Source organism: Heterodontus francisci, chromosome 20, assembly GCF_036365525.1.
Source record: "Heterodontus francisci isolate sHetFra1 chromosome 20, sHetFra1.hap1, whole genome shotgun sequence".
Taxonomy (NCBI): Eukaryota; Metazoa; Chordata; class Chondrichthyes; order Heterodontiformes; family Heterodontidae; genus Heterodontus; species Heterodontus francisci.
Window position 1 is genome coordinate 32490265 of NC_090390.1, and position 20201 is coordinate 32510465.

Consider the following 20201-nt stretch of genomic DNA (forward strand, 5'->3'; position numbering starts at 1 on the left):
TTTCCAGAATTGTGAATGTTGAAGAAAGTGCATGTAAGTGTTATCTCAAACAGCAGTGCTTTTCACTATTTGAAATCAACACCAAAAAAAACACATAAAAGTGGGTTGGATAACAGGAAGTGTTTCTTTTTGCAAAACATGTGGTAAGTATGGATTCATTGCAGTACATCAAAAGAGAGCTAGGCAGGTTCCGGAGAGCCAAGCACAAGTTACTGAACATAGGAGAGAAGTAGCTTTCATTGGTGATATCAGATATTGCCTTCACTGGAGCTTGCTTCACTGCCTTTATGGTCGGAGAATGTTTTCCTAAATCAACTAAAATTTCCTTTTCCCCTTTATTTTATCTTCTTCCAGAAGATTGCCTAATTGGAGGGGATTTGGGGGAAGGGCAGTAAACTGCATCATGTGATGGGACAGGTTTGATGAACCAGGTAGTCTTGCCCTCTCCTTATCCATGCGTTCATTTGATGACTGGTGTTACTTCCTTTCAGTCAGCCAACAAGTGTTCCAATCCAGGGGGATCAGGGCAGTAACATTATCAGTCATTTGGTACTTGTCTGCAGAAGGATGATTTCCTACCTTGGCTTGTGCTCGTCAGGGCAGTCCCTGGACATACAGCACAAGCATGGATGAAGTCAATGCACAACTGAGGTAACAGCGACAAGCTATATTGAAGGAGGAAACAGAGCAGCATGTGCGGGGCAACATAATGGAGAGAACAAAGAATTAGATGAGTATGAGGGAGGTTACAGACAGAATGGTAAAAGGATAATGAGAAGTAGGTTTGCAACATATATGTATTGATGGAATATGCAAAAGAGCAGCCAGAATGTGGCTCTCCTCAAACCCATCAGCTCCATCACTGTATCTTTCTTAACTGGCAGTTCTGTATTTTCTTGATTACTGACTCATTACAGAGAATTGCTTTGTAAATAAGGTGATGAATACTGTTCAATATCTTTAAAGAAAATAAACATTTGCTTTTGAAAATCCTCTCTTTTCCTCAGGGCCATTATCACACTTGCATTATCACTACATTTTAGATTATGTGTGAAACCAAAACTGATTTAAAGACAATTGGCAATAAATTCACAGACCCTGTACTGCAGGTGTGGAGGTAAGTGTGGGTCTGAGAGCCTAATGCTGTAACCCACACTCCCTTTGAGTCCAGCTTCCCACTGTGGGTCATGGGATCCATCAACTTAACCTTTCTTTCTTTTTATGAATTACTTAAGAGCAGGAGTGCCCTCCTGGCCTGTGCTGGTACCACACCCCATTTACTTCTGTTCTGGACTTGATGGTAGGTTTCATGTTTAAGAGTGTTGTATGAATGGCAGTCCCTTCCTTCCCTATTGCTAGGTGTCAGCTGTGGCTCATCAGGTAGCAGCACTCTTACCTCCGAGTCCAAAGGTTGTGGGTTCAAATTCCATTTCAGAAATTTAAGCATATAATCCAGATGAACACTCCAGTGCAGTACTGAGTTGTGCTGCACTGTTTGAGTTGTTGTCTGGTGGGTAAAATGTTAAACTGAGGTCCTATCCATTCTCTCAAGTAAACATAAAAGATCCCCTGGCACTATTTGAAGAGCAGGGGAGTTCTCCCTGTTGTCCTGGTCAATATTTATCCCTCAATCAACATCACTAAAACAGATTATTTAATTGTTATCACATGACTGTGGGAATTAGCTGTGCGCACATTAGCTGCTGCGTTTCCTACATTACAACAATGACTAGACTTCAAAAGTACTTCATTGGCTGTAAAGCACTTTGGGATGACCTGTGGTTGTGAAAGATGCTATATAAATGCAAGCTCTCCCCTATTGGATGTAGTGATGCAAAATTATCTTTGAATGATTTCATTATAAAAATGTTATTTTAGTTTCAGGACTAAAAGATAGCAATTAAAATTAACTAATAGCAATAATTTTACAGATCTCCTTCACAGATGTTGACTTTGCTGAATGTGCATTGCATAAACTGGTTTGGAGCACATTTATGTGAGCTTGTCCTTAACTTTGCTCAAATAACAGCTAATGATGAAAACACTGATGAAACACTGACATTTCAAAATCATTCTGTATGTAACTGATGGCTTCAGTTGTGCTAATACAGTTTAATTTTTTCAACACCAATTTACCTCTCAACTTGTAAAGTTCAATATCAGGAACTAAGATCCTAAAAATCAGGGTTAAATGGTTAATATCAGGGTCACATGGTCAAAATCAGGAACAGTTTATTGGAAATGCATTGTGTCGCAATTATTTAAAGAACATTTTCATTTTCGCGGTTCTAATGGGTTTAATACATTTTTATTGTTTCCATTGATATAAAATCGAGGATCTGATGTGTCTGGGAGATACTTCAAAATTTGGAAATGCCATCACCATGCAAAAGCATAGGGGTTCATCAGCAACATTAGAGAGCTGGCAATTAACTAATTACTCAGCAGATCTGGCAGCATCTGTGGAGAGTGAAGCAGAGTTAACATTTCAGGTCAGTGATCCTTCATCAGAAATGGCAAAGACAAGAAATGTAATAGGTTTTAAGCAAATAAAGCAGGGGTGGGGCAAGAGATAACAAAAGGCAAGGTGCTGATAGGACAGAGGGTCACAGAATAACTGACCAGGTGGTCATGGAGCAAAGGCAAACGGTATGTTTATGGTGTGCTGAAAGACAAAGCGTTAGGGCAGAGGGGGTGTTAGTTGACAGAATAGAACAGCCCTGGCCCAAAGCACAAACGTGAAAAAAAGCAGTGGGTAGGCACATGGTAAGAAAATGAATGATGAAACAAAATAAAATAAAAATACAAAAGAAAAAAAACAACAAAATAAAAATGCTCTGAAATTATTGAACTCAATGTTCTGTCCGGCAGGCTGTAGCATGCCTAGTCACGATTTTACAATAATACTAGTCAGAAAATTTATGTCAACATGTCTAAACTGGAATAAGCAAAGTGCATAGGATGCTGGGTTCTATTGCTAAATCAAGTGAGTTCAAATCCCTAGGGTCAGGCTGAAGTTATATAACAGCTGCATCTGGAGTACAGCAACTAGTTCTTTTCACTATAATGGAGAATAGACACCAATTGCTATGATTATTCAACACCTCCATTATCATGCTGTGCGACTACAAGGATGGTAGAAGGCAAACTGGATGGGCCTTAGTTTTTTTTTGACAGAGGCTGATCCCTCGTGTCAGAGGGAAAAGCTAGGAGGAATGATTTGTTAAGCCAGAGCTCTTCAGTGTCAGAAAAAAAAAAATAGTCCCAGCATCCACAGTCTTTTGGGGAAGAGAGTTCCAGATTTCGACTCCCTTTGTGATAAAAAGGGCTTTCTGATTTCACCCCTGAATGGCCTAGTACTGATTTTAAGAATATGCTCGGTTCTTCTTGATTCCCCTTTCAGAAATAGTTTCTCTGGAGCCACCTTATAAAATCCCTTCAATATTTTAAACACCTCGATCAGATCACCCTCAATCTTTTAAACTCAGGGGAATACAAGCCAAGTTTATGCAACCTATCCTCATAATGTATCCCTCTAAGTCCCATTCCTAATCAATGCCAGGATGTATTCCTGTATATAGAAGGCAATAAACAGCTGGAATAAAAACAGAAAATGTTGGAAATATTCAGCAGGTCTGGCAGCATCTGTGGAGAGGGGGAAATAGAGTTAATGTTTCAGGTCAATGACTCAACCTGAAACATTAACTGTCTCTCGCTCTCCACAGATGCTGCCAGACCTGCTGAGCATTTCCAGCATGTTCTGATTTTATTTCAGATTTACCACATCTGCAGTATTTTGCTTTTGAATAAACAGCTGGAACTGGCTGGCACAAGGGTAGTTTAGATCAGGATTCTGGACTCACTTAAGAATTAGATAGATGCTGTAATATGAAGACAGTTGAGAGAAATGTGCAACAGTTAGATGCCAGTTAGAGTTACCAACTGTCCTGGATTGGCCAGGAGAATCCTGCAGTGGGGCATGGATTTCCCAGGCATTGTTAATCGCAGCCCAGGAGATCTTTGTGCTTTACATTCATCACTACAGCAACATTGCCCACCCTCTCCCCTGAAATATCACCGGCTATTGCCGGACAGAAGCTTCCAGCCTTAAGGACTGGCTGGTGTGCCTGGATTAAACAGGAGTCAGGGGTTGGGGTGAAGGGCACAGGAGTCCAGGAGGAAGACTGGGCAATTTCAGGTAGTAGAATGGGATGTTGGAATGAGAGGGAGAATGAAGGTAAAGGGATGGAATGTAGCAGGTTGAAGGGGGATGGGGGTCAGGAAGCAAGGGAAAATGAGGTTTGGAGAAAGAGGGAGACAGGGGAATGCAGAGGTGAAGACAAGGGAATTGGAGATTGAGGCTTAGGTGGAAAAAGAGGGGGAGATTGGAGAATGGGGTGGGTGTGGGGCCCAGCATTTCCTGCAGAGCTGGGAGCAACAGCAGCAATGTGGTGAGTCAGAACAGATCTGAGTGGGGAGTAGCTAGTAAAGGGGACCTTACTATGGGTAAATAATGAAAGATTGATTCCACTGGTGGATGAATGGAGAAGAAGGGGATGGAGACTGATGGAGTTTAGAAGAATGAGAGGTGCTCTTATTGAAGCATACAAGATTCTGAGGGGGCTTGAGAGGGTAGATGCTGAGAGGATGTTTCTCCTTGTGGGGGAACCTAGAACTAAGAGGCACAGTTTCAAAATAAGAGGCTTCCCATTTAAGACAGAGATGAAGAGGAATTTCTTCTCTGAAGGTTGCTAATCTTTGGAATTCTCTTCCTTAGAGAGCTGTGCATCATTGAATATACTCAAGGCTGAGTTAAACAGATTTTTGATCGATAAGGGAGTCAAGGGTTATAGGGGGCTCGGCAGGAAATTGGAGTTAAGCCCACAATCAGATCAGTCATGATCTTATTGATGGCGGAGCAGGCTCGAGGGGACAAATGGCCTACTCCTGCTCCTATTTCTTATAATCAGACTAAGGATTCTCACTGGAATAAATAAGAGGGTGGATTCTTAAACTGAGGGCTATTAGATTATGGGATGCTTTGCCACAAGTGGCTATTGAGGTGGAGACTGAAACATTATTTATAAGGGAATGGAATAAATATTTGAGAAAGGAATATAAAAAGATCTGGGGGATGAATGGAGCTCCAGGGGAGATTGGCAGCACCAAGGACTGAATGGCCTCCTCTTGTGCTGTCATTTCTATACTTCTATGGAAACTCTCCTTTATTATGTCGGAGCTCAGAGAATGGTTTAGAAATGTTAGCGCTGAGCTGAGTTTAGGATAATGTTCCCCCTGAGAAGTGCCACAAACTCTGAGCTCACTGCCCATTGTAGACTCTCTTGGTTTGATTCAGGTCAGTCTGTGCCAGCTGGCTTTTGCATGTGAAATCCAATTACAGATCAGCTCGGGCTGAGGTTTCCAGTTCAGGATTGTCACCTTCATACCAAACCAGAGTTCAAATTGGAATCTCAGGAGATCGAGAGCTCAGGCCTGTTAAATGTGGCAAGAACTGGGGGAGCCTGACCACACCTTGTGTGGTGTAGAGCATTCAGGCTCTGGTTTCAAGGTGAATATCAGTGGGTTATAGGATTACTGCTAGTTATAAGTGGGATATTAGGGCATTACAGCTATTATTACTAGTTGCAAATGGACTATCAGTGAGTTATTGTATTACTGGTGGTTATGAGGGGAATCAGAGTGTTACTAGTATTACTATTAGTTATTAGTGTAATTTCAATGAATCATTAGGCACTGATGGAATTAAAGTTCCTCTGACATCTGGTTTCCCTTCTGTGAAACACTGCCCTGCCCTCAGTTTCCCTTCTTTGCCTGCTCAGGGGTGGCCCCCTGCTTCTTGAACCTTCCCACACAACAGCTGCTGTGTGAAACCACAGCAAAGATACTCAAACACAGGAGACCCAGCTTTGCTAAGGTAAATGTACTGATACTTACGGATGCCACATGATCAGGCTTCATGTGATCAGAATATCACTTGATCAAACCTCCAGGAATGCCTCCAACCAGGGTGAGCATACCTATTGCCGGTGATTAAAATGTTTCAGTTTTAACAGATGAAGGAAATCCTCTGTGGCATTGGAAGAGTTAAATAACATCTCTTTCCTTGTTATTTCTCAATATGCACTATATTCCCAATAATGCAAGGCTATAGGGAAAAGGCAGGGGAGTGGCACTAGGTGAATTGCTCTTGTCTGTGCCAGCTCTTTACAACAGGTCACATGGCCTCCCTCTGTGTTGTAACCATTCTATAATTCCAAGATCAATATTGAAATACATAATTTGTATTGTAACAGAGTTTTGTCAATAATGCAGAAATATATATTTTTATATTTACTATATATTTGTGTTTAACACTTGTAACACTTTGTTTATTCTTCTCCATTATTAGCAATGTTCCCCTTAGAATCATAGAATTATCCAGCACAGAAGGAGGCCATTCAACCCATTGTGCCTGTGCTAGCTGTCATAAAGAACTACTAATTAGTCCCACTCCACTGCTTTTTCTCCATAGCCCAGGAAATTATTCCTTTAAGTAAACATCCAATTCCATTTTGAAAGTTATTATTGAATTCCCCTTAATAGATCTTTTTGAATATTTGCACCAATGAGCAATTGAGAGGGTGGGTAGATAACTTACTTCTAGGCCTCAACCAATATAGCTGTTTTACAACAGAGGTTTAGAAAAGCAGCCTGGGTTGACTTACCCATCTAATGTTCATTCCCTCAAGGGAAACTACTTGATGGTTGCTCCTGTTATTTCAGCTTAAAGCAATAACTTATCGTGAACAGCTATGGGTTTTCATTAAATGTTCTTTTGAAACTGTCTGTTCAAAGGTGCACAAGAATAACCTAGGAGGTCTGGTCTTTCACTGGTGACTCTCCACAGCAGCATGGCTGAGATCTGCATGATAACGCCTAGAACCTGGAGCAGATAAATTCAGTGCAAGGCTCGGGGCCTTCACTTACCTCCCAGAAGCAGAGAGCAGTTGGACCTGTGCGGGAATACCTAGAACTGGGAGTGCATAAATTCAGCACGAGGCTCGGGGCCTTCACTTACCTTCCAGGAGCAGAGAGCAGTCGGACCTGTGTGGGAAAACATAGAACCGAGAGCAGATAAATTCAACGCGGGGCCTTCGCTTACATTTCAGAAGCGGATAGCAATCAAACCTGTGCCTAGAGCAGTCGAGGTGCCCCGGAGTTTTGAAAAAAAAAGGTCAACAGTGACATCACAGGAAAGCTGCAAGGTGATTGGATGGTGAGTAATTGCTGTTAGGGAATAACTAAAGAGCTCGGTAAGTAACTAAAGTAAAAAGAAAGGTCTACAGTTCTTTTTTAATACAGTAGGTAGTTTTATTTAGGGAATCAAGGTTCCTAGTGTAAATAATCTAATTTTGGGGTATTTTAAGGGAGTAAAAACAGACTGAAAAAAAAACAGATTGACATCACAGGAAAACTGTAAGTTCATTGGTTGATAAGTAACTGCTAATTTGAATTACTTATTCTAAGTTGATTTCAGATTAAAGGTGAATAGGAGAAATATTTTACAGATTAAAAACTAAAGACCAGTCAGAAATTTAAAAAACGAATTAAAATCTAATTAAATAAAATAGAGATGCCGGGCCAGGCGATGTGTTGTACCTGCACGATGTGGGAGCTGGTGAACCCCATCGTGGTGCCTAGTAACCACAACTGTAACAAGTGTTGGCTGCTCGAGGAACTCTGGCTCAGAGCTGATGAGCTGGAGTCTGAGCTTCGGACACTGCGACACATCAGGGAGGGGGAGAGTTACCTGGATGATATGTTTCAGGAGACAGTCACACCCCTCAGATTAACTACCTTGAATTTGGCCAGTGGTCAGGGACAGGAGGGTGTGACTATGAGTGAGGCAGGTAGAGGGATCCAGCAGGTAGTGTTGCAGGAGCCTCAGCCCTTGTCGTTGTTCAACAGGTTCGAAATTCTTGCTCCTTGTGTGGACGAGAGCAGGGACTGTAGGGAGGATGAGCAAACTGGCCATAGCATCGTGGAACAGGGAGTCATTCAAGTGGGGGGAGAAAGGGGAAATGTAGTTGTAATCGGGGATAGTATAGTTAGGGGCATAGACACTGTTCTCTGTGGCCAGGATCGAGAGTCCCGAAGGCTGTGTTGCCTACCTGGGCTGCAGAGGAACCTGGAGTGGGAGGGGAAAGATCCAGTTGTTGTGGTCCACGTAGGTATCAATGATATAGGTAGAACGAGGATAGAGGTTCTGCTGAGGGAATATGAGGAGCTAGGGGCTAAATTAAAAAGCAGAACCAAAAAGGTAATAATCTCCAGATTACTACCTGAGCCATGAGCTAATTGACACAGGGTCAATATGATTAAAGAGGTAAATGCGTGGCTCAAAGACTGGTGTGGGAGAAATGGGTTTAAATTCATGGGACATTGGCACCAGTACTGGGGAAGGAGGGAGCTGTTCCAAAGGGACGGGCTCCACCTGAATCATGCTGGCACCAGAGTCCTGGCGAATTGCATAACTAGGGCTGTAGATAGGGCTTTAAACTAAATAGTGGGTGGGGGTTCAGTTGCATGGAAAATTAGGAAGTCAAAGTTAAAGGAGAAGGTAGGAGTGCAGGTTAGTGATGAGGCTGATTGTTACCAGAAAGTAAAGGATAGGGACAGAACATGTGAACGTCATATTGCACCAAGGAATCGTAAAAGAGTAGGGAAATTTGATAATAGAACAAAATTAAAGGCTTTGTATCTGAATGCAAGAAGCATTCGGAATAAAATTAATGAGCTAACAGTGCAAATAGAGACGAATGGGTATGATTTAGTGGCGATTACTGAGACGTGGTTGCAGGGAAACCAAGTTTGGGAATTGAATATCCAAGGGTACTCAGTATTTCGGAAGGATAGGCAGGAAGGAAAAGGAGATGGTGTAACTTTGTTCGTAAAGGAAGAGATCAGTGCTGTAGTGAGAAATGATATAGACACTGGAGATCAAGACGTAGAATCAGTCTGGGTAGAAATAAGAAATAGCAAGGGAAAGAAGTCCCTGGTGGGAGTAATCTATAGGTCCCCAAACAGTAGTTCCGCAGTGGGGCACAGTATAAACCAGGAAATACTGGGGGCTTATAAGAAAGGTACAGCAATAATCATGGGTGATTTGAATATGTATACAGACTGGACTAATTAAATTGGCAAGGGTAGCCTTGAGGGAGAGTTCATTGAATGTATTAGATGTTTTTTGGAGCAATATGTTGTGGAACCAACCAGAGAGCAGGCTATTCTAGATTTGGTATTATGTAATGAAGTGGGATTAATTAATGATCTCATAGTTAAGGATCCTCTAGGGAAGAGTGATCATAGCACGCTAGAATTTCAAATTCAGTTTGAGGGCGAGAAACTGGAGTCCCACACCTGGAGTTAAACAAAGGTAATTACATAGGCATGAGGACAGATTTGGCCCTAGTGGACTGGGCTGGAAGACTAAAAGGTAGGACAGTTGACGAGCAGTGGCAGATGTTTAAGGAGGTATTCAATTTATCCCAACTAAAATATATTCCAGAGAGGAAGAAAGATTGTAAGAGGGGGAAAAACATCCATGGCTAAGCAAGGAAGTTAAGGATAATATAAAGACAAAAACTAAGGCTACCATATTGCAAAGGCCAGTGGCAGGCTGGAAGATTGGGAAACTTTTAAAGATCAACAAAGGGTTACTAAAAAAGTAATAAAAAGAGCAAAAGTAAGTTATGAAAGAAAACTAGTGCAAAATATAAAAACGGATAGCAAAAGCTTCTATAAGTATATAAAAGGGAAGAGAGTAGCTAAAGTGAATGTTGTTCCCTAGGAGGATGTAACTGGGGAGTTAATAGTGGGGAACACAGAAATGGCAGAGACACTAAATCAGTATTTTGCTTCAGTTTTCACGGTGGAGGACACTAGTACCATCCCAATAGTGCCAGGTAATGCAGAGGTTATAGAAAAGGAGGAACTTAGAACAATCATCATCACTAGAGAAAAAGTACTGAGCAAACTATTGGGATTGAAGGCAGACATGTCCCCAGGGCCTGATGGCCTATATCCTAGGGTCTTAAAGGAAGTGGCAGCAGAGATAGTGGATCCATTGGTTATAATATTCCACCCTGGATGCAGGAAAGTTTCCAGTGAATTGGAAAAATGCTAATATAACACCCTTATTCAAAAAGGGAGGGAGGCAGAAAGTAGGAAACTTTAGACCAGTTAGTTTAACATCTGTCATTGGGAAATTGTTAGAATCCATTATTAAGGAAATAATAACAGGACGTTTAGAAAGTCAAAATGCAATCCATCAGAGTCAGCATGGTTTTATGAAGGGTAAATCATGTTTGACTAATTTGCTAGAGTTCTTTGAAGATGTAACAAGTAAAGTGGATAATGGAGATCCTGTAGATGTAGTACATCTGGACTTCCAGAAGGCATTTGATAAGGTATCTCGCAAAAGGTTAATACACAAGGTAAGATCGCATGGGGTTAGGGGCAATTTATTAGCTTGGATAGAGGATTGGCTAACCAACAGAAAACAGAGAGTCGGGATAAATGGGTCCTTTTCTGGTTAGCAAGATGTACCTAATGGAGTGCCACAGGGTTCGGTCCTCGGGCCCCAACTATTTACAATATATATAAATGACTTGGATGCAGGGATAGAAGGTACTATAGCCAAATTTGCAGATGACACTGAAATAGGTGGGATAGTAAGTTGCAATAAAGAAATAAAAAATTTACAAATGGATATGGATAAGTTAGGTGAATGGGCCAAAATTTGGCAGATGGAGTTTAACGTGGATAAGTTTGGGGGTATCCATTTTGGTCGGAAGAATAGAAAGGCAAATTATTATCTAAGAGGAGAGAAACTTCAGAGTGCTTCGGTGCAGAGGGATCTGGGTGTCCTCTTGCATGAATCGCAGAAAATTAGAATGCAGGTACAGCAGGTAATAAGGAAGGCAAATGGAATTTTGGCATTTATTGCTAAAGGAATAGAGTATAAAAGTAAGGAAGTGTTGATGCAACTGTACAAGGTATTAGTGAGTCTGCACCTGGAGTATTGCGTACAGTTTTGGTCCCCTTACTTGAGGAGGGATGTAGTTGCATTGGAGGCAGTTCAGAGGAGGTTCACTAGATTGATTCCAGAGATGAGGTGTTTATCTTATGAAGAGAGATTGAGCAGTTTAGGTCTTTACTCTCTGGCGTTTAGAAGAATGAGAGGAGATCTAATTGAGGTGTATAAGATGATTAAGGGGATTGACAAAGTAGACGTAGAGAAGATGTTTCCTCTGGTGGGGCAATCTAGAACAAGAGGTCATAGTTTTAAGATAAGGGGTATCAGATTTAAAACAGAGATGAGAAAAATTACTTCTCGCAAAGGGTCGTGAGTCTGTGGAATTCACTACCCCAGAGTGCAGTGGATGCTGGGACATTGAGTAAATTTAAGGAGGAGATAGACAGATTTTTAATTAGTAATGGGTTGAAGGGTTATGGAGAATGGGCAAGAAAGTGGAGTTCAGGTTGAGTTGAGATCAGCCATGATCATATTGAATGGCGGAGCAGGCTCAAGGGCCTGAATTGCCTACTCCTGCTCCTAGTTCTTATGTTCTGAAAACAGCTCATGGAGGATTGCAGTTACAGAACTGAACTTAATCCTGTGGGGATGGTAAATTAGGACTCTAACACACTAAAGGCCTGCTCGGGTCTGCATTGAAACCCGACCTGAACCCGACAGAACCACATCTGATCCGAGCCCGACCCGGCCCGAGTCTTTTAACTTTTTCCCGCGCCTGACCTGACCTGACCTGACCCGACCTGACCACCGGAATGAAGTTGATTATATTGAAGAGGTTGTGCTCTACCTTGGCTGGAACCGCTCACTGCAGACGAGTGCGGAGTCCAGATGCACGTTTCCAGCCTTGACGCCCTGGCTGTCACTGTGTCTGACCTGGCCTGACCTGACGCAAGCCCGAGCCCGAATGTTGGGCCCGGAAGAACGACCCGACCCGAGCCCGAAACATGTCGTCGGGCCCGGTCAGGTAGCCATGCTCTAGAACACACTATGCCACAGCACTGCCTGTGTTATTTATTTTTAAGTAAGGTTGCTGCACCCTTATCACTCTTTCTGATTTTCATCATGATATCTGTGCTCACCAAAGTGAGCGATGTCATTACAGAGGAATTGGAAAATCATGTTACCATTTAGATTCGATCCTGTAACATTCTCAATCCCTTTCTTATAATTTCACAAACATAGGAATAAACATCACACATTATAATCTAATCTATTATATTACTCACTTGTGCTGAAACTCATAATGGTTAATCACAGACAAGCCATTGTTTCTCCTGCTTATTTCATCTTAGTTCCAGGTAGCTGGTCCAGAAGTATGTCTTACTGTTGCTTTAATAAGCTGTCTGCAGTGAGGTGCCTATTTGAGTTTCTAACACAAGACTTGTTGATTTCTGTCTTATCTTATCAGTTATCAATTCAGGAGAATCTTCTTTACCCAGACAATGGTTGGAATGTGGAACCTACTGCCACAAAGAGTCGTTGAAATGAATAGCTTAGATGCATTTAAGGGGAAGCTTAGATAAACATATGAGGGAGAAAGGAATAAAAAATTCTGCTGATGGGTTTAATGAAGAGAGGTGGGGGAAGTGTGGAGCATAAACACTGGCATGGACCAGCTGGGCCAAATGACTTGTTCCTGTGCTCTAAATTCTATGTAGTTCTAATAGGTCTAAGAGTTTAGTTTAATACTTTGAGGAAATACAAGATTTAACAGATTTTATGCCCTTTGCAGTCAAAGTACCACAGTCACAGAAGACCTCTGACAAAGATAAAAATGCCATGAAAAATACATATATATAGTCATTCTCAGGATGTGGCTGTCATTGGCAAGGCTGGCATTTATTGCCCATCCCTAGTTACCCTGAGGTGGTGTTTTTCTTGAACTTCTGGTAGCTGATACAACTGATTGATTTGCTAGGCCACTTCAGAGGGCAATTAAGAGTCAACTATGATGATGTGGAACTGGAGTCGCATATAGGTCAGACCAGACAAGAATGACAGGTTTCCTTCCCGAATGAACATTAGTGAACCAGTGGTTTTCTTTTTATAACAATCCGACAACTTTGTGGTCACTTTTACCAGCACCAGATTTTTATTTCCAGATTTTTTAATGCTCATGTTGAGGGTAGCTGAACATGCACAAAGTCAGCAGTGCAGCGAGTAAAACTACAGCACCAGGTCTCAGATTGCCAGATGAGCCAGAGCATGACTATTCTACTACCAGTCTACCAAAAACCATTGAGCAGGGTACTGAGGAGGTCTGTATAGTGTAGCGAGGAAAAATAACAAAGTGAAGCAGTTGAGATAACTACTCAGCCATGCTTGTGCCATGGGTATGTGCCTGAAGCCCAGTCTCACCCATGATGGATCTGGCACTGCTGTCATGTCTGTTGCCTTACTACCTACCTCAGCCCATTTGCTGCTGAAGCCCAACTTATCCAATACTCTCCTCGCCAGCCTCCCATCTTCTACCCTCCATAAACTTGAGCTTATCCAAAATCCTGCTGCCCGTTATCCTAATGCACTAAGTTCCATGCTGCCATCATCCCTGAGCTCATTGACTGACCTTGGGTCCCACTCCAGCAACACGGACTATGTCCATAGGTTGAGACTACACAGAGGAAGATTCCAAAGATCATTTATGGAGGACATTCCTCTGTATACCTCAAGGCAGACTTGCATTTCAGCTGACGCAAGAAAGGCAAGGGGTTCCAAGGAGCATTGCAGAGAGAAAGAATTACGGGGATATGGGGAAAGAGCAAGGAAGTGGGACTAACTGGATTGCTCTTTGAAAGAGCTGGCACAGACATGATATGCCGAATAGCCTCCTTCTGTGCTGTACTATTCTATAATTCTATTTGCTGGCTGAGCTTAAATGTGGGAAATATTTCGTCAACAGCTCAGCTGTCGTCTACACAGAGAGGGCATGCTAGATAATTGATACAATGTATCTAGGTTTGCTGATGATACAAAGTTTGGTGGAAAGGTAAACTGCAGAGAGGATGTAGAGAGGCTGCAAAGAGATATAGACAGGTTGAGTGAGTGGGCAACAAGATGGCAAATGGAGTATAATGTAGGGAAGTGTGAAGTTGTTCACTTTGGTCGTAAAAATAGAAAAGCAGAATATTTTTTAAAAGGTGTGAAACTGGTAAGGGTTGTTCAGAGAGACTTGGGGGTACTCATACAAGAACGCACAAAGTTAACATGCAGGTGCAGCAGGCGATTAGGAAAGCAAATGGCATGTTGGCCTTTATTGCAAGGGGATCGGAGTACAGGAATAAAGAAATCTTACTAAAATTGTACAGGGCTTTGGTGAGACCACACCTGGAATACTGTGAGCAGTTTTGGTCTCCACATTTAAAAAAGGATATACTTGCCTTAGAGGCAATGCAGTGAAGATTTACTAAATTGGTCCCTGGGGTGAGGGGGTTGCCTATATTCTCTGGAGTTTAGAAGAATGAGAGGCAATCTAATTTAGATATACAAGATGCTGAAAGGGCTTGATATGGTAGAAGCTGAGAGGTTGTTCCCACTGGTCAGGGAATCTACAACATGGGGACACAGTCTTACCATAAGGGGCCAATCATTCAGGACTGAGATGAGGAGAAATTACGGCACTCAAAGGGTTGTGAATCTATGGACTTCCCTACCCAAGAGGGTTGTGGATGCTCCATCATTGAATACATTTAAGGCTGGGATAGATAGATTTTTGGTCTCAAAGGGAATCAAGGGATATGGGGAGTGGGCAGGGAAGTGGAATTGAAGCCCAAGATCAACCATGATCATATTGAATGGCAGAGCAGGCTCGATGGGCCATATGGTCTACTTCTGCTCCTCTTTCTTGTCTTCTTGTGTTTGTTGTTACCATGTCCGGGCAAACAGGATTATGTGCAGCACTAAGTGCACATGATAAAAACACACACTATAACACCCCAACATCAACTGACTTACTCAACTTTACATAGCATCTTCAAAGCAGTAAAATGTCCTAAGGCACATGATCAAGTGAAATTGAACAATGCTGCACAATGGAGTCAATCCACAATAAAGAAACAAGTACAGGGATTCCTTGAAGAAATCTACAGATTTTGAAAATACAGTTCATTGGAAACAGTGCTTATCACAACAAGAGTACAGTAGAAGGCACAACCCACAGAGTTCCATACAGTATAAGATGGATACACACACACATAATCCTGTGGACAGTATCAGATGGATAAACACACACACAACCCTGTGTACAGTATGGGGTGGGCACACACACGCACACAAAGCCCTGTACACAGTATGGGGTGGATACACACACCCACACAGCCCTGTGTACAATATGGGATGGATGCGCACACACATGGCCCTGTAAACAGTATGGATGGATACACACAGCCCTGTGCACTGTATGGGAGATGGATACACACACATCCCTGTGTGCAGTATGGTATGGATATATATACACACAGAACCCTATCCAACATGGGATGGATACACACACATACTCACACAGCCCTGTATATATTATGGGATGGATACACACAACCCTATGTACAGTGTGGATTGGATACACACACAGGCTGGATATACACACACAGGAAACAGAGAGTAGTGGTTAATGCATGTTCTTCGGGTTGGAGGAAGGTTTGTCATGGAGTTCCCCATTGTTGCTTTTCCTGATATATATTAATGACCTAGACCTTGGTGTACTGGGCACAATTTCAAAGTTTGCGGATGAGAAAAAACTTGGAAGCATTGTGAACTGTGAGGAGGATAGTGTAGAACTTCAAATGGGCATAGATAAGTTAGTGGAATGGGCAGATAGGTGGCAGATGAAGTTCAATAAATGTGAAGTGATTCATTTTGGTAGGATGAGCATGGAGAGACAATATAGCATAAAGGATACAATTCTAAAGGGTGTGCAAGAGCAGAGGGACCTGTGGGTATATGTGCATAGAGGTATTCAAAATCATGAGGGGTCTGGACAGATAGGGAAAAACTTCCCACTTGTGAAAGGATCGAGAACAAGAGGGCACTGATTTAAAGTGATTGGCAAATGAAGCAAAAGTGACATGAGGAAAAACTTAAATCAGCGAGTGGTAAAGGACTGGAATGCACTGCCTGAGAGTGTGGTGGAGGCAGGTTCAGTCGAGGCATTCAAAGGGGAATTAGACTGTTATCTGAAAAGGAGGAATGTGCAGGGTCTCGGGGAGAAGACAGGGGAATGGCATTTGGTGAATTCTCTTTCGGAGAGCCAGTGCAGACACGATGGGTGAATGGCCTCCTTCTGTGTTGTAACAATACTGTGATTCTGTGTCAGGCTGCCTGTGTATATTATGGGGTGGATTCAGAAAGATTGCCCTGTGTATATTATGGGATAGATACAGACAGGCTGTCCTGTGTATATTATGGGCTGGATACAGACAGGCTGCCCTGTGCATATTATGGAATGGATACAGAAAGGCTGCCCTGTGTATATTATCGGATGGATACAGACAGGCTGCTCTGTGTATGTTATGGGGTTGATGCAGACAGGGTGCCCTGTGCATATTATGGGCTGGATACAGACAGGCTGCCCTGTGCATATTATGGAATGGATACAGAAAGGCTGCCCTGTGTATATTATCGGATGGATGCAGACAGGCTGCTCTGTGTATGTTATGGGGTTGATGCAGACAGGGTGCCCTGTGCATATTATGGGATGGATACAGACAGGCTGCCCTGTGCATATTAAAATAAAAGCAAGTGAGGTCCGAAGAAGGGTGACTGACCCGAAACGTTAACTCTGCTTCTCTTTCCACAGATGCTGCCAGATCTGCTGAGTGGTTCCAGCATTTCTTGTTTTTGTGCCCTGTGCATATTATCGGATGGATACAGACAGGCTACCTGTGTATATTATGGGATTGATAACGATAGCCTGTTCTGTGTATATTATGGGCTTGATACAGACTGGCTGTCCTGTTTATATTATGGGATGGATACAAACAGGCTGCCCTGTGTATATTATGGGATGCCGGGTTTGACAGGGGCTGAGCACGAGCCAGGTGCTGTCTGTGACGCGAACAGAGAGGAAGGCCTATGTCGCTCGCTGATTGGTCGAGCCCTGGCGTGATGCGGGATCGAGTGTGTGCGCGAGTGTAACAATGGTTGGAGCGGGGGCGCGCGCTGCTGGGGGCGCGCCTGCTGCTCTTGCTTCTTCCTGTGGTCGGCAGTGGCAGTCAGCAGCGCGCTGGGACACGCGCTCTGGGATCGCTGTCGATTGCGGCTGCTGGTATGTATTTTTGGCTGTGGTGCTGGGGTATCGCGGGCGGCCACTTCCCCTAGACTTTGATTGGAGAGAAGCGGCTGTTGGGTTGCACTGTATCCTGCTGGTGTGAGGAATGGTCGGGCCTGGCCTCCATCACCCGGGCAACTGTCAGATTGTTCCAGCAATCCGGGCTGGTACCCAGCAACTGCTGGTGGGGAGGCACTGCTCATACCAGCTGCCTGAACCGGACCGCCCCAGCAGAGACACTGACCCTGAACCAGACCCTTCGCAGCAGGGACACTGACCCTGAACCAGACCTTTCCCAGCAGGGACACTGACCCTGAACCAGACCTTTCCCAGCAGGGACACTGACCCTGAACCAGACCTTTCCCAGCAGGGACACTGACCCTGAACCAGACCTTTCCCAGCAGGGACACTAACCCTGAACCAGACCTTTCCCAGCAGGGACACTAACCCTGAACCAGACCTTTCCCAGCAGGGAGACTGACCCTGAACCAGACCTTTCCCAGCAGGGACACTGACCCTGAACCAGGCCCTTCCCAGCACAGTGAGCCGTACAGAACCAACAGGGCTACTGAGTCTGAACTTAACTGAACCTATCCAATGGTGCCATTGTACCATACTGAAGCAACACTGTCACTACACTTGTGAGCCATAGCCATCTGGCAAAGCTGTTGCATGATGTAAATCCCTTGAGCTTGTCAATCGTTAAAGAAGCAGAACTACTTAAAATTGACATTACTGGCCATCAAGCCACTAATGCTAATATTTTATTACCACCTGCAGTCTGGCAATCAAACCTCTGCAAAACCCCTGATATTTGTTTTATTAAGTTTTATAGTCCAAAAAGTATACTGCTAAAGTTGGATTTAATGGAGTAGATTTGACACCATATTTTGGTAAATTATGCACTGCCTGTCAAAGCTTCCAAATTGGTCTTGATGTATCTTTTAATATTTTTAATTCTATGTCCCTAGATTACTTACCATAAATATGTTAAAACTGGTATGGATATTGTATACAAATACATTTGAAAGTTCTGATGGGTAGTTTATCAGTATATTGTATTAGGTGTGAATGCGGCTGTAGATTTCATGGATGATTTTTTTTCTCCAAAAATAATGCTGTCCAATTCCATGAAGTTTAATTGTCAAATTTTGGGAGGGAAAATTCAGGCAAAATATTAACTGAATGATTGCCAGTAAAGACATTTCAAAGGTATTCTGGTCTCTTGGATTTGAGATCAGCCAGATTTTTTTGGTTGCGCAGTTATACTGTTGGATAGGTGGTATTCATGGTAGTGCAGTGAAAGTGCACAGTACAGAGTAATGGGCAGATCTGGAGTCGGATGAAATTTTTACATTTCTATTTCTAATAGTGCAGAGCTGATGGAATGAAAATATTCAAATTTCAAAAGATTGTTCTCCTTAGAGCAGAGTAGATTAAGGGGAGATTAATAGAAGTGTCCAAAATCATGAAGGATATTAACAGAGTAAATAGGCAGAAACTGTGCCTAGGTTTGAGGTAATTGGCAAAAGAGCCAGGGGTGAAATCAGGAGATTTCTTTTTTTACACAGCGATTTCTTCTGATCTGGAATGCATTGCCTGAAAGGATGGTGGAAGCAGATTGAACAGCAACTTTTGGAAGGGAATTAGATATAGACTTGGAGGAAAAATTTGCAGGGCTACGGGCAAAGGGCAGGGGAGTGGGACTAATTGGATAGCTCTTTCAAGAGCTGACAGAGGCATAGTGGGGAAATCACCACGTTCTGTGCTGTATCATTCTATGGTGGTAATTCAAGGTCTGAACTGTTGAACGTTTACATTGCACAATTTGACCCTTCATTGCTAATACACAAATGTGGTGTAAAGCCACATCACCCAAGTGAGTGCTTGTTGCTAGAAAAATGACAAACTGCCTCTGAAATTAGTGATTAGGTTTTAGTTTCCATACTAATTTTTCATTGGTATGATTTGAAAACTGCTGTGCATTGCAACATGATCCTAACTGTCTTCAGATTTCAGAGAAAAATTTCAAAGGTTTTTTTCCCATTCAGAAAAAGTAACAAACTTCTGGAAAGTGAATAAGACATGGAATCACAGGCTTTGGTTGTATTCACGTAGTTTTATTTTGACCATTGTGAGGATTTGTGAAGAAGTGCTTCGGAAATCTTATTGCTTTTACACTCTCTAAATTCACTCTTTTATTTGAAACTTATGAAAACTGCTAGCTAGTTTTCCAGTTTGTTGATCAAGAATTACCGCTACTAACAGTTTATCTACTTCATGGAGAAAACTGACATGACATTGAACTGACGAGTACAGCCTAGTACATTCCAGTACATAATTGATATAGTTGCTCACATCCTACCTATCAGCTGGTACAGAGGAACAAATATTCCATATAGTGTTCTTTGCCCCCTAATTTTCTCCCTCCCCTTCTTGACTGAAGGCACTGATTCTTTCTGGGTATAGTTTCATGTGCAGCAGGTACTCTGTGATGCCTCACTTCAGTAGCTGATCGTGTGCGACTCTGGATACTGTGTATTGGCAGGGATGTTTGATTCTGTGCAGAGCATCACAGCTGATCTCAATCCTGCCCTCACCTGATGACTATACTTTGCAGTTGGTGTAGGTGATCAGAAGTTCTGGCTGATCTTTCCTTTTGCAAACGCTGGTGCAGTGAGGCTAGTTATAGTGTCTGTACCACCCTAGCTGAGAACAGGTAACTGTGCACAGACTGGGGATGAAACCGTATCTGTATGGCTCAGTTACTTATGAATGAACCAGCTCAACCATCAGGTCGAGCAATGAAATGTCAATGAACTGTATATTCAGTTAATAGCT

The 20201-nt window shown here is 42.7% G+C and overlaps 1 protein-coding gene across 3 annotated transcripts in view; it reads left to right on the plus strand.

The window, feature by feature from the left end:
• lipf (lipase, gastric) overlaps window positions 1-20201 on the plus strand; it is a 95934-nt gene continuing 75733 nt past the window's right edge. The window contains exon 1 of one of the 3 annotated variants that reach the window (XM_068052527.1): window positions 1-33. In XM_068052527.1, the coding sequence (XP_067908628.1) occupies window positions 16-33 (18 nt within the window). In that variant the 5' untranslated portion in view covers window positions 1-15. Of the gene's footprint in view, window positions 34-7256; window positions 7277-17326; window positions 17358-20201 lie in introns of those variants that run through there. The other 2 variants (XM_068052528.1, XM_068052529.1) reach the window with 2 other exon arrangements.